General features: G+C 36.9%; 1 protein-coding gene and 1 pseudogene across 4 annotated transcripts in view; one reads left to right on the top strand and one right to left on the bottom strand.

Moving 5' to 3' along the window:
* HYCC2 (hyccin PI4KA lipid kinase complex subunit 2) overlaps positions 1 to 14,702 on the top strand; it is a 74,745-nt gene that overhangs the window by 46,964 nt on the left and 13,079 nt on the right. For all 4 annotated transcript variants that reach the window (XM_007190501.2, XM_057551170.1, XM_007190500.2 and 1 more), the window contains 3 exons: positions 357 to 452; positions 2,901 to 3,017; positions 11,893 to 11,980. In XM_007190501.2, coding sequence (XP_007190563.1) covers positions 357 to 452; positions 2,901 to 3,017; positions 11,893 to 11,980 — 301 coding nt within the window. The remainder of the gene's footprint in view (positions 1 to 356; positions 453 to 2,900; positions 3,018 to 11,892; positions 11,981 to 14,702) is intronic.
* On the bottom strand, positions 4,177 to 4,650 carry LOC103001065 (RING finger protein 122-like; annotated as a pseudogene).

Genomic DNA, 14,702 nt, shown 5'->3' with positions numbered 1-14,702 from the left:
TGGAGAGGTAGGTTGAGGGTGGATTTTAAAAGACTTTGTATGCTATGATGAGTTTGGGCTTTATCATGCAGTCAATAGGAATAGTGGATTAATGTAGCATAGAGGAGTCATCTGTTCAAGCATGATGGGGGTTTTTCTGAGGAAGAAAATATAGATGGCAGCAAGAGCTGTGACCTTTAATAAGGCAAATGGAAATAGGGAAATTATTGAGGAGGATATTACAGTAATCTGATTGAGAAATTATGAAGGTCAATATTAAGGCATTGCTGTTATAACCATCAAAGGAAGAAATCATTTACTACAGTCTCTAAGTAGAAATAATTGTAATCCTTTTTCCTTGTTTTTGTTTTTTCTAGGTTTGAAGTCCTGAGTTTCCTCATGTTATGTTATAATTCTGCTATTGTATATATGCCTGCTTCATCTTACCAGTCTCTTTGCCGAATGGGCTCCAGGTAAGAAGAATAATCATCATTAACCTTCACACATATTTATTGAGCACATTCTCTCTGGTAGGCCCTGTTCTAACTTCTGGTGATATAGCAGTAAACAAAACTCAGGGAACTTACATTCCTATAGGAATCCTTATCATCCCTCATGCATCATGATTTCTTGAAAATATTTCAGTTATTAAAGAAGCATTTTCTAGCTCAACATTGAGCTAAGCCAAGATGTTTTAGGTTTAGGGTGGTTTAGTGATAAATCTAGTCACTGCCCGGATGCCAGTTTTTATAAATCACTTTAAGTGATTTGAATAAATAGTCCTCTATGTAGAGAAAGTTGTAAGAAACATGAACTTTTTCCTTTATATATCTCACAAATAACTGCTTTGGATAAGATTAGCAGTGACATCAATTATGTGTATGTCTCGTTTGTATTTGTATATTCTAATCTTTACTAAATCAGAATTTCTAATAATTTGGACAAACCTGAGCTGAAATTTTAAATTTCAACTGTTGAAAAAAAATTAAGTAATATAAATGAGTTTGGAGATAGAGGAGCAGAATTTTAATTATAGAAGGAACACTCAGTTTATCCTGCCCAGTTGATTTTTATTTGAGGAAACTAAGCCCCCACAAAAGTTAAATGCTATATTAGTTTTTCTATTGCCTCATAACAAATTACACCATGGATTTAGTACCTTAAAATAGCATGCATTTATCATTTCAGTTTCTTGGGGTTAGGAGTCTAGGTATCATTTAGGTGGGCCCTCTGCTTAGGGTATTACAAGCTGCAGTTAAGATGTTGGCTGGAGTTGCAGTGTTATCTGAGGTTCATTTGAGGAGTTATACACTTCTCTTGGCAAAATTCAGTTCCTATAGTTGTAGGACAGGCTTCAATTTCTTGTTGACTGTCTGCTGAAGGACAGTGGTCAGTTCCTCTTACATAATATATAATGTGTACGTGTACGCATGAGAATCCTATCACCTTTGCCTTGTTACAAGCAAATCACAGGTTCCACCCACACTCAAGAGGAGAGGATGACACAAGGGTGTGAATACCAGGAAGGAGGGATCATAGGGATCAGGGCCCCTGACCTCACCCCCAAAGAGTCTGCCCACTGCAAATGCTTTGCACAAGTTCATGCTGTTGTATTATTGGGAAGAGACCAAAACTCAGTTTTGCTAAATGGAGGAAGGCCGATCTAAATTAGCTGTGAGATTGATTTATAGATTATCTTAAAGTTCACTTGCCTATAATAACATGATTAATGACTAACAAAATTCTTGTCTCTAACCTAGATGCTGTTATCAAGAGAGTATACTGTTTTGTTTAAGCACTTGCTGCCTATCTACAGATAAATTTATTTATAAATGACTATTTTTTGGCTCATTAAAACAAATCTGCCGTATCTCTAATTGGTAACATTACTGTGGCATGAAATAGAGTTTCTTAATAACAAAAGTGATGATAGAGTATAGTAGTCCTCAGACTTTTATTCACATATCCCCTAAAGAATTTCGAAAAACTGTGTAGCCTTTGTACACTTTTAAGTTAACATTTAAATTTTTTATTCTGTTTTAAATAGTTGTAAATTATATGATTTCCAGTATGTAAATATTGACATAATAAAACAAATAATTGTTGATCACTATTTTAAATGTATATAATGTAAATACACAGTGATCTGATTGATAACCACCATCATCCCATGTATGGAATAAATGAACAAGCTTTTCTTTAATAGTCTAACATTCTTTTTCTCCTTAAAATTGAATTTCTGTTCCACTTTATCCACATAATTTTATCCTAATATCATGCCATATTATACTTACAGATCTTTTATTGATCACCTAATTATACATCTCTGCTACCAAAAAAATGCGTAAATTAAAAATTTAAAAATATTTCCTGAGACCATAATGCACGAAACACTAAAAAATTTCTTCTGGACTCACCATTACAATTATTCTAATAAATTAATTTCTTAAAATAATAGAAGTACATAACAGTTTTTGATAATTATTAAGCGTAACTTTTCTGGAAGCATCTCTTAATGAGATGGAAAACAGAGAATTGTTTATGATACTTTGGTTATTTGTTTTGAGATTTCTGTATCTTCCACTAATTCCATCCTGATTCAATTTGGGATGTGTGAAAGTTATGCATTTCTTTTGGGAAGAGGGAGAAGGATGATTATGAAAGAGATACCTATTTGAAAAAAGTTATTACTTTTATTGATATAGTCCACTAGAATGTATGTTTTATGAGGGCACAGATTTTATTTTTATCTTTTTGCCTGTTTACAACTGTATGCATGGGCCCAGGATAGTGACTGACACATAGCAAGTACTCAAAGAATATTTGAGAAATGAGTAATTGAATAAGTGAATTTATGGAAACAAAAATGTTTTATTTAATGTATCAGGAAATCACATGTGATAAATAATGTATTTTCCTAGGGTTTGTGTGAGTGGATTTCCACGGCAACATGAAAAACACTGGAAAGAACTCTGTGGTCGAATAGTATTGGATCCTGAATTTATGGTGCAGCTTCTCACAGGAGTTTATTATGCCATGTAAGTAGGTGTACTGTGAAATTGGGTGAATTCTTTCTAGTGTTTGGAAACTTAATGTTTCTCTTTTTTCCTTATTAGTTACACAACACTGAATTTTTTGTTCCATGATGGACCCATTATCTTGTTTTTCTAATATGAATTTCTTTTAGTACTTTTTTTTTTTTTTTAGAGAAACTTGTTATTAAATTTAATTTTCTTTAAATACATACCTTTTTCCCACCCTCACCCACTTGGGGGAGGAACAGAAAACCCTTACCCCTTCCATTTGGGGGATTCCATGTATAAAGCCTGAGATGGTGAGGGTGAAGTATAAAAATACTGTTTACAGAGGGGAAGAGGGTGTCCACTGCGACCTTAATATTCAGACACCCCCATCCCCAGGCCCCTTTTTGCTCTTTTAGAAAAAACCCTGGGAATCCATTTGGGTGTAGACCAAGCCCTTCCTCTGGGGCAGTGGATACTCAAACCCCAACACGTAATAGGAAGCTCTGAGATCAGCCAAAGAACAGGGAATGGACAGCACCTCAGATCTAGGAGGGGGAGGGGACTGCCCTCCACCCCCCTGTAGTCAGCAGGCCGGCCAGCCAGCCTTTGTTTCCATAGGTCCCATGTAAACATTGACTTTTCTTTTGTTCATCCCTGCTCTTCCCGATTTCCTACAGAGCCTCCCTGGCTTCCACTGGAGGCACTTGGTTCCTCCATCTTTCCTTCCTTCCCTTCTAACCTTCCTCTGGAAGGAGTGGGGAGAGGGCGGGGAGGTCACAGGTGGGGCAGAGCCCATCTCATCCCTTCTTCTAGGTCAGGGCAGCTTGTCCTCCTCAGCGGAACCCTCAAGGGAGTGTGCTCTAAGTTCTTGGCCAAATAGGAATGGATTTCTTTTCCCAGAGCAGGGACAAGGCAGGCAGATAGTCCAGTACCAGGATACAGTGGTCCTGATGGGCAAGTCCATCAAAACTGAGTAGCAGGGAAGAAGGCTTCAGGAAGCAGAGAGGTGGGCAAGTCTAGTCTCACCCTGACGCTGGAAGACCAGCCCTGCACCCCCGCCCCTCCAGGTGAGCATGCCTATCACCACCCAACAGTCTTGTTCGCTGCGGCTTTGCGGAAGGACCAGGCACCCATGAGGCTAGAGATATTCTCCAGGCCTTGGTATGGAGGCAGCACTCACACTGGCTCATCCAATAGGATCCCGATGCTCTGGGTGGCCTCTGAGGGACCAGCAATGGGCTTGTTACACATGGGGCAGACATAGCGTACTTCCAGCCACTTCACCAGACACTTGCGGTGAAAGGTGTGTTGGCATGAGAGAGAGCACACCCTGCTCATCCTTCCCCTTGAAGTCTTCCAGACAGACTGCACAGGTCTGCCCATATAACTGTAACTTCTTGGCATCACCTTTAAGCACCACCTCTTTATATCCGTATCGTTTGCTCTGTGCCTGGTTCCAGAGTTTGCTGATAAAATAACAGCAGAAGATGAGGCTGAGCATGAAGACAAAGATGCCTGTGCCAAAGATGACCATGTAGACGTTGAGGGGAAGGTCTTGGAAACTGGTGGGTGGCATCGAGCAGGACTTGTTGGTGCTCACCAGTCCCAGGCCGCAGAAACACCCATTACCCCACTGGAATGGGTACATCAGTGAACTCTTGGCTGGCTTCCTCAGGCGAACGAACGCAGGCGGCGGGTTGGGCAGGCGGGCTGGGCACACCGGCTTAAAGGGTTGCAGGAGGGGTGGATGCGGTGCGCGGCAGCCGCCTTCCTCTGCAAGTCGAACTCTCTTTTTTAGTACTTTTTAAAAAATGAATTACACATTTTATTTGAAAGCTATATAATAACAAAGACAATTGTTTTATTGAGATATAATTAAAATGTAAGACTGAATTAGTTTAAGGTGTACAACATAATGAATATGTTATATTGCAAAATTATTACCACAAGTTAACATCCATCATCACCCATAGTTACAAATTTTTCTTTTGATGAGAACTTTCAATATCTGCTCTCTCAACAACTTTCAAATATACAATACTGGATTGTTAACTATAGTTACCATGCTGTACATCATATCCCAGGATTTTATCTTATAACTGGAAGCTTGTACCTTTTGACCACCTTCACGATTTTTGCCCACCCCCCCAGCCCCTGCCTCTGGCAACCATCAATCTTTCTGTATCTATGAGTTCAGTTACTGGTTTATTTTGTTTTGTTTTAGATTCCACAAGTATGAGATTATACAGCATTTGTCTTTCTCTGTCTGACTTATTTCACTTAGCATAATGCCCGCAAGATCCATCCATGTTGTCACAAATGACAGGATTTCCTTCCTTTATTTTTTCTTTTTTCTTTTTTTTTTTTTTTTTTGGCCGTGCTGCGCGGCATGCGGGAGTTCCCCAACCAGGGATTGAACCCAGGCCCCCTGCATTGGAAGCATGGAGTCTTAACCACTGGACCACCTGGGAAGCCCCAGGATTTCCTTCTTTTTTTTAATGACTGAATAATATCCTATTGTGTGTATGTATGTGTATATATATGCGTGTGTATATATATGTGTATGTATACACTTACGTACATATACTTACACATGTGTGTATAATTGTATGTATACACATACTGTATATACACATACATTACATATATACACACACACACCATATTTTCTTTATCCATCTATCTGTCCATTTACAATTAGATAGTCTCCATGTCTTGGCTATTGTACATATGCTGCAGTGAACATGGGGGTGCAGATATTTTTTTGAGATAGTGATTTAGTTTCCTTCAGATATATAACAAGTGGAATTGCTGGTTCCCTTTTCTCCACACCCTGTCCAGCATTTATTGTTTGTAGATTTTTTGATGATGGCCATTCTGACCAGTGTGAGGTGATACCTCATTGTAGTTTTGATTTGCATTTCTCTAATGATTAGTGATGTTGAGCATCCTTTCATGTGTTTGTTGGCTATCTGTATATCTTCTTCGGAGAAATGTCTGTTTAGGTCTTCTGCTCATTTTTGGATTGGGTTGTTTGTTTTTTTGATATTGAGCTGCATGAGCTGCTTGTATATTTTGGAGATTAATCCTTTGTCAGTTGCTTCGTTTGCAAATATTTTCTCCCATTCTGAGGGTTGTCTTTTTGTCTTGTTTATGGTTTCCTTTGCTGTGCAAAAGCTTTTAAGTTTCATTGGGTCCCATTTGTTTATTTTTGTTTTTATTTCCATTTCTCTAGGAGGTGGGTCGAAAAGGATCTTGCTATGATTTATTTCATAGAGTGTTCTGCCTATGTTTTCTAAGAGGTTTATAGTGTCTGGCCTTACATTTAGGTCTTTAATCCATCTTGAGTTTATTTTTGTGTGTGGTGTAAGGGAGTGTTCTAATTTCCTTCTTTTACATGTAGCTATCCAGTTTTCCCAGCACCACTTATTGAAGAGGCTGTCTTTTCTTCATTGTATATTCTTGCCTCCTTTATCAAAGATAAGGTGACCATATGTGCTTGGGTTTATCTCTGGGCTTTCTATCCTGTTCCATTGATCTATATTTCTGTTTTTGTGCCAGTACCATGCTGTCTTGATTACTGTAGCTTTGTAGTATAGTCTGAAGTCAGGGAGCCTGATTCCTCCAGCTCTGTTTTTCTTTCTCAAGATTGCTTTGACTATTCGGGGTCTTTTGTGTTTCCATACAAATTGTGAAATTTTTTGTTCTAATTCTGTGAAAAATGCCATTGGTAGTTTGGTAGGGATTGCATTGAATCAGTAGATTACTTTGGGTAGTATAGTCATTTTCACAATGTTGATTCTTCCAATCCAAGTACATGGTATACCTCTCCATCTGTTTGTATCATCCTTAATTTCTTTCATCAGTGTCTTATAGTTTTCTGCATACAGGTCTTTTGTCTCCTTAAGTAGGTTTATTCCTAGGTATTTTATTCTTTTTGTTGCAGTGGTAAGTGGGATTGTTTCCTTAATTTCTCTTTCAGATTTTTCGTCATTAGTGTATAGGAATGCAAGATTTCTGTGCATTAATTTTGTATCCTGCTACTTTACCAAGTTCATTGATTAGCTCTAGTAATTTCTGGTGGCATCTTTAGGATTCTGTATGTATAGTATCATGTCATCTGCAAACAGTGATAGTTTTACTTCTTTTCTGATTTGGATTCCTTTTATTTCTTTTTCTTCTCTGATTGCTGTGGCTAAAACTTCCGAAACTATGTTGAATAATAGTGGTGAGAGTGGGCAACTTTGTCTTCTTCCTGATCTTAGAGGAAATGGTTTCAGTTTTTCACCATTGAGAATGATGTTGGCTGTGGGTTTGTCATATACGGCCTTTATTATGTTGAGGTAGGTTCCCTCTATGCCTACTTTCTGGAGAGTTTTTATCATAAATGGGTGTTGAATTTTGTCAAAAGCTTTCTCTGCATCTATTGAGATTATCATATGGTTTTTATTCTTCAACTTGTTAGTGTGGTGTATCACATTGATTTATTTGCATATATTGAAGAATCCTTGCATTCCTGGGATAAACCCCACTTGATCATGGTGTATGATCCTTTTGCTGGATTCTGTTTGCTAGTATTTTGTTGAGGATTTTTGCATCTATGTTCATCAGTGACATTGGCCTGTAGTTTTCTTTTTTTGTGACATCTTTGTCTGGTTTTGGCATTAAGGTGTTGGTGGCCTCGTAGAATGAGTTTGGGAGTGTTCCTCCCTCTGCTATATTTTGGAAGAGTTTGAGAAGGATAGGTGTTAGCTCTTCTCTAAATGTTTGATAGAATTTGCCTGTGAAGCCATCTGGTCCTGGGCTTTTGTTTGTTGGAAGATTTTTAATCACAGTTTCAGTTTCAGTGCTTGTGATTGGTCTGTTTATACTTTCTATTTCTTCCTGGTTCAGTCTTGGAAGCTTGTGCTTTTCTAAGAATTTGTCCATTTCTTCCAGGTTGTCCATTTTATTGGCGTATAGTTGCTTGTAGTAATCTCTCATGATCCTTTGTATTTCTGCAGTGTCAATTGTTACTTCTCCTTTTTCATTTCTAATTCTGTTGATTTGAGTCTTCTCCCTTTTTTTCTTTATGAGTCTGGCTAATGGTTTATCAGTTTTGTTTATCTTCTCAAAGAACCAGCTTTTAGTTTTATTGATCTTTGCAATTGTTTCCTTCATTTCTTTTTCATTTATTTCTGTTCTGATCTTTATGATTTCTTTCCTTCTGCTAACTTTGGGTTTTTTTGTTCTTCTTTCTCTCATTGTTTTAGGTGTAAGGTTAGGTTGTTTATTTGAGATATTTCTTGTTTCTTGAGGTAGGATTGTATTGCTATAAACTTCCCTCTTAGAACTGCTTTTGGTTTAGGGTCATAGTGTTTTCATTGTCATTTGTTTCTAGGTATTTTTTTATTTCCTCCTTGATTTCTTCAGTGATCTCTTGGTTATTTCGTGGCATATTGTTTAGCCTCCATGTGTTTGTATTTTTTACAGGTTTTTTCCTGTAATTGATATCTAGTCTTACAGCATTGTAGTCGGAAAAGATACTTGATACGATTTCAATTTTCTTAAATTTACCAAGGCTTGATTTGTGACCCAAGATATGATCTATCCTGGAGAATGTTCCATGAGCACTTGAGAAGAAAGTGTATTCTGTTGTTTTTGGATGGAATGTCCTATAAATATCAATTAAGTCCATCTTGTTTAATGTTTCATTTAAAACTTGTGTTTCCTTTTTTAGTTTCATTTTGGATGATCTGTCCATTGGTGAAAGTGAGGTGTTAAAGTCCCCTACTATGATTGTGTTACTGTCGATTTCCCCTTTTATGGCTGTTAGCATTTGCCTTATGTATTGAGGTGCTCCTATGTTGGGTGCATAAATATTTACAATTGTTATATTTTCTTCTTGGTTTGATCCCTTGATCATATGTAGTGTCCTTCCTTGTCTCTTGTAATAGTCTTTATTTTAAAGTCTATTTTGTCTGATATGAGAATTGCTACTCCAGCTTTCTTTTGATTTCCATTTGCATGGAATATCTTTTTCCATCCCCTTGCTTTCAGTCTGTATGTGTCCCTAGGTCTGAAGTGCATCTCTTGTAGACAGCATATATATGGGTCTTGTTTTTGTATCTATTCAGCCAGTCTATGGCTTTTGGTTGGAGCATTTAATCCATTTACATTTAAGGTAATTATCATTATGTATGTTCCTATTACCATTTTCTTAATTGTTTTGGGTTTGTTTTTGTAGGTCTTTTCCTTCTCTTGTGTTACCTGCCTAGAGAAGTTCCTTTAGCATTTGTTGTAAAGCTGGTTTGGTGGCCCAGCACCATTTAGTAAAGACACTATCCATTCCCTATTTTATATTCTCATATTTGTTTAAATTAATTGACTATATATGCATATGTTTATTTCTCAGCTCTCCAATCTGTTCCATTGATCTCTGTGTGTTTTTAGGCCTAAAGCTTTGTGATACAGTTTGAAGTTAGTAAGTATCATGCCTCCAGGTTTGTTGTTTCTCAAGATTGCTTTGGCTATTCAGGGTGTTTTGTGGTTCCGTATAAATTCTAGGATTGTTTGCTCTATTTCTATGAAAAATGTCACGAGAATTTTGATAGGCATTGCACTGAATTTGTAGATTGCTTTGGGTAGTATGGACATTTTAACAATATTAGTTCTTTCAGTCCTTGAGCATGGAATATTCTTCTATTTATTTGTGTGTTCTTCAGTTTCTTTCATTGAGGTATTATATGAAAATCATAAGTGTACAATGCTCAGGTCTTTCACCTCCTTAGTTAAATTTATTACTAGGTATTTTTTAATGAAATTGTTAATGGGATTGTTTTCTTAATTTCCCTTTCTGATAGTTTGTTATTAGTGTATAGAAAGCAGTAGATTTTTTTTTTTTGGCCACACCACATGGCTTGTGGGATCTTAGTTCTGCGACCAGGGATTGAACCCACGCCCTCAGTAATGAAAGCGTAGAGTCTTAACCAATGGACCACCAGGGAATTCTCTTTTTTTGTTTAAAGAAATGCAGTAGATTTTTGTATATTGCTTTTATACCTACAAGTTTACCAAATTTGTTTATTCTAACAGTTTTTTGGTGTAGTTTTAAGAGTTTTCTACAGTTGACTCTTGAACAGCAAAAGGGTTAGGGGTGCCAGTTGCACAGTTGAAAATCTGAGTAAAACTTTAAAGTCAGCCTTCCATATCTACGCTTCAACCAACCACAGATTGTGTATTACTGTAGTTAGTATTTATTGAAAAGAATCCACGTATAAGTGGTCTTGTGCAGTTCAAGTCCGTGTTGTTCAAGGGTCAACTGTATATATATCATATCATCTGCAAATAGAGACAGTTTCACTTCTTTTTTTCTGATTTGCTAGAACTTCCAGTACTATGTTGGATAAAAGTTGCAAGAGTGGGCATCCTTGTCTTGTTCTTGATCTTAGAGGAAAAGCTTTCCATTTTTCACTGTCAAGTTTGTTGTTGACTGTGGGCTTATCATGTATGGCCTTCATTATGTTGAGCTACATCCCCTCTGTACCCACTTTTTTGAGAGTTTTTTTAATCATGAATGGATTTGGAATTTTGTCAAATGCTTTTTCTGCATCTATTGAGATGATTGTGTGATTTTTATCCTTCATTTTGTTAATATGGTGTATCACGATTGATTAAATTGTAGACATTGAACCATCCTTGCATCCCAGGGATAAATCCCACTTGACCATAGTGTATGATCCTTTTAGTGAATTGTTGAATTTAGTTTGCTAATATTTTGTTGAGGATTTTTGCATTTATGCTATGTTCATCAGGCATATTGGCTTATAGTGTCCTTGTCTGATTTTTGTATAAGGGGGATGCTGGCCTCATGATATGAATATGCAAGTGCTCACTCTTCGAAGAATTTGAAGATTGGTATTATTTCTTTAAATGTTTGGTAGAATTCACCCATGAAGCCATCTGGTCCCAGACTTTTGCTTATTGGGAGGTTTTTGATTACCGATTCAATCTCCTCTGGGTACAGTGATGGGTCTGTTCAGATTTTTATTTCTTCATGATTCAGTCGTGGTAGGTTGTATATTTCTAGGAATTTATCCATTTTCTAGGTTGTCCAATTTGTTGATGTATAATTGTTCATAGTCCTTTCAGTACTTTTAAAATAGCCAAAATATAACTAGTCATTAAATTGAAGACTAGAAACTGTCAGTTTTTCTGTATGGAACTCTATGTCTTTCTACGTAGTTCATAACCCCGGTTTTCATGAATGCATTAAATAGATTACCCTAAATATCAACACATGATGAAAACCAATTAATATGTAGAGACATCTGTAAAATATTTTATTTTTAGAAAGTTTCATGACTTTCTTTTTTTTAATTAATTAATTTATTTATTTATTTATGGCTGTGTTGAGTCTTCATTGCTGTGCACGGGCTTTTCTCTAGTTGTGGCGAGTGGGGGCTACTCTTCGTTGCAGCAGGCTTCTCATCGCGGTGGCTCCTCTTGTTGTGGAGCACGGGCTCTAGGTGCGCGGGCTTCGGTAGTTGTGGCACACGGCTTCAGTGGTTGTGGCTTGCGGGCTCTAGAGCGCAGGCTCAGTGGTTGTGGCACACGGGCTTAGTTGCTCTGCGGCATGTGGAATCTTCCCGGACCAGGGTCAAACCCATGTCCCCTGCATTGGCAGGTGGATTCTTAACCACTGTGCCTCCAGGGAAGTCCTGTAAAATATTTTAAATGTTAGTATTGAAATCTTCATTTTGTTCTTGTAACCAAGAAATGAAAGGATGCAAAAATTAACGTGAAAATCTTGTTACAGAACCAAAATAATAGGACTTGGAAGAATAGAAAAGATGGTTGTTGAAAATTAGAGATATTTGCTAAAGATAGTAAATAATCTGCTTCTCCATAGGTATAATGGACAGTGGGACCTTGGCCAGGAAGTCCTTGATGACATCATTTATAGAGCTCAGCTAGAACTCTTTTCTCAACCGCTATTGGTAAGTTGTTATATTTAGTTTTTATTAAACATTCCTGTGCCTGAAAAGGGCACTAGTAAGTTTAAAATTCAATATGTAATATATGAGGCGTTTTAAATCATTGAGGGAAAAAGATTTATTCCATAGTAACAATTGGAGAGAAAACAAAACTGGTTTAGATCCTGTCCTCTTACAACGTGTCAAAATAAAGTTCAGATAAATTAAAGAATTAAATGTCTTAAAATCCTTTAAGAAAAGAAAGAAGAAAAGTTATAAATATTTCCTCAAATTTCTAGAGAAGGAAGGACTTTCTAAGCTTTAGTGATGGTGACACATCACCAAAAAAGGCTGAATTTTTTTTTTTCCTACATAAACAGCTAAATTCTAAACCATCAGTTTTTGTTTGTTTGTTTGTTTTGTTTTGTTTTGTTGGCTGCACCGTGCAGCATCTGGGATTTTAGTTCCCTGACCAGGGATCGAACCCACGCCCCCTGCAATGGAAGTGCGGAGTCTTAACCACTAGACCACCGGATAGTCCCTTAACCATCAGTTTTTTAAAACCAAAATTAATATGTGGTATACAAATTGAGAAAAATATTATCAACAGGCATGACAAAAAAGCCAATTAATATTTTGTTCTATATAAAAATGTCATACTCTTCCACAAATAAATATGTCTCCAAAGGGTAAATGATCATTCAAAAAATAAACGTGAACATCCAGTAGCAGAGTAAGGAAGGCATTCTCTCTGTTACCAGTAACAGTATGACACAACTCTGATCATCCCTTTGCAGAAGCAGTTTGGTAATGTGTGTGTATTTTCTTTGACCTACTATCCCATGTCTAGCAACATTTCCCAAGAAACTACTTAAAAATTTTTTTAAAGTATTGTGAACGCTAGATCAATGTTAGTTTAATTGCAAAAGAATCAGAACTCTAAACATTTTACAGCAGAGAATGATTAAGTTATGTTATTTACTTGATGAAATTATATGTTTGAAAATTCATATTAAAGGAACATGCTAGCTGTGTTAAGTGGTAAAGCAGTATACAACTATGTTTTTTTTTTTTTTTTTTTTTTTTTTTTTTAATTTTTTTTTACTTATTTTTTATTTATTTATTTTTGGCTGTGTTGGGTTTTCATTTCTGTGCGAGGGCTTTCTCTAGTTGTGGCAAGTGGGTGTCACTCTTCATTGCGGTGCGCAGGCCTCTCACTATTGCGGCCTCTCTTGTTGCGGAGCACAGGCTCCAGACGCGCAGGCTCAGTAGTTGTGGCTCATGGGCCCAGTTGCTCTGCGGCATGTGGGATCCTCCCAGACTAGGGCTCGAACCCGTGTCCCCTGCATTAGCAGGCAGGTTCTCAACCACTGCGCCACCAGGGAAGCCCTACAACTATGTTTTAAATCTAGACAGGACAAAGGAAACAAAACAAATACTAATAGTTGTCTAGGTGATTCAACTGTGGATAGTTTTTATTTCTTTGCAATTTTCTGTGTTTTCTAAGCTTTCTGTAGTATTTTATAATGGTATTTTAAAAATATTATTTATGTATTTTTACTTGCATCAATTTAAGAGTACAATTTTTAAAGCCATTTTCTTCATATCATTTTTTATATCTTAAGCTTAATATAAATTTATTGAAGTAACATTTACATTAATTCTTTCATATTTGAATTTTTTTCCTCATGTCAACATCCCTAATTTTACCTAAAGGTTACTGTAAAACAAATGGACAGGGAATTCCCTGGTGGTCCAGTGGTTAGGGTTCCACACTCTCACTGCCGAGGGCCCAGGTTTGACCCCTGGTTGGGGAACTAAGATCCCACAAGCTGCACGGTGCAGCCAAAAAGAAAACCAAAAAACAAATGGACAACAAGATAAAAAATTATATCATGATAATAAGACCTTGCATGTCAGACTCTTTAAATTCATACTTTTATCCTTGTAAGTCTTATAAATTAACTAGAGGTGGCATTTCCAAGGCAATATAGGTAGAGAGATTAGTAATCTGTAGTTCTAGAATAATCCTTTATTGTTAGGGGTCTCCAAGGGACCCAGTGAATAACACTCCTTTTCTCTATTCAAAAATAGAGCCCGGTGATAAATAGATAAAATAGTTGGTAGATAGAAAAACAAGCATCATCTTTATTGCTGATAAAGGCTAGATTGAAAGACTTCACTCCCTACATTTTCATCTGGATGTTGGAACAGCCCGCTGGAGAGAAGGTTTGAGTTGGCAGAGCAGGCACAGGTATCCAGGCTGTTGGATTTCACTTGTCCTGTCCAAGTGGAGAGGGAGGGAGAAAACGGTCCTCTAGCTTAAGGTCTTTGCTAGATTAGGACTACCCAATCAGGAAACACGGAGCAGCCAATGGCGATTACTCTGCAGGCACATATCTCACTCTCCTCCATGGAGGGCAGAAAGTGGTGGAACAAAATGCCAGATGTGTTTAGGGAAAATTTCTCCTCATGGAAACAAAGCTAATTTTTTTATTATAGATTAAATTTTGCATGTTATTTATCATCTGAATAATCAGAAACTTATTCTAAATTTTCTTATATCAGGATTCAAATGTTAAAAACACTTTTTCTTTCTTTGGAATGTTTTTTTCTCTTTGAAAGTCAACAACTTCAAGGAATCGATGGGGTGTGTGACTCACATTATTTTAAATGAATTCTCATTTTAAAGCCTGCCTAAAAGAATATAGACCAGTGGAGATACAAACATTTCTGACACATTATA

The sequence above is a fragment of the Balaenoptera acutorostrata genome, chromosome 8 (genome assembly GCF_949987535.1).
Source record: "Balaenoptera acutorostrata chromosome 8, mBalAcu1.1, whole genome shotgun sequence".
Classification (NCBI taxonomy): Eukaryota; Metazoa; Chordata; class Mammalia; order Artiodactyla; family Balaenopteridae; genus Balaenoptera; species Balaenoptera acutorostrata.
The sequence above is the reverse complement of the archived record's forward strand: the minus strand, read 5'-3'. Positions and strand labels throughout refer to the sequence as shown.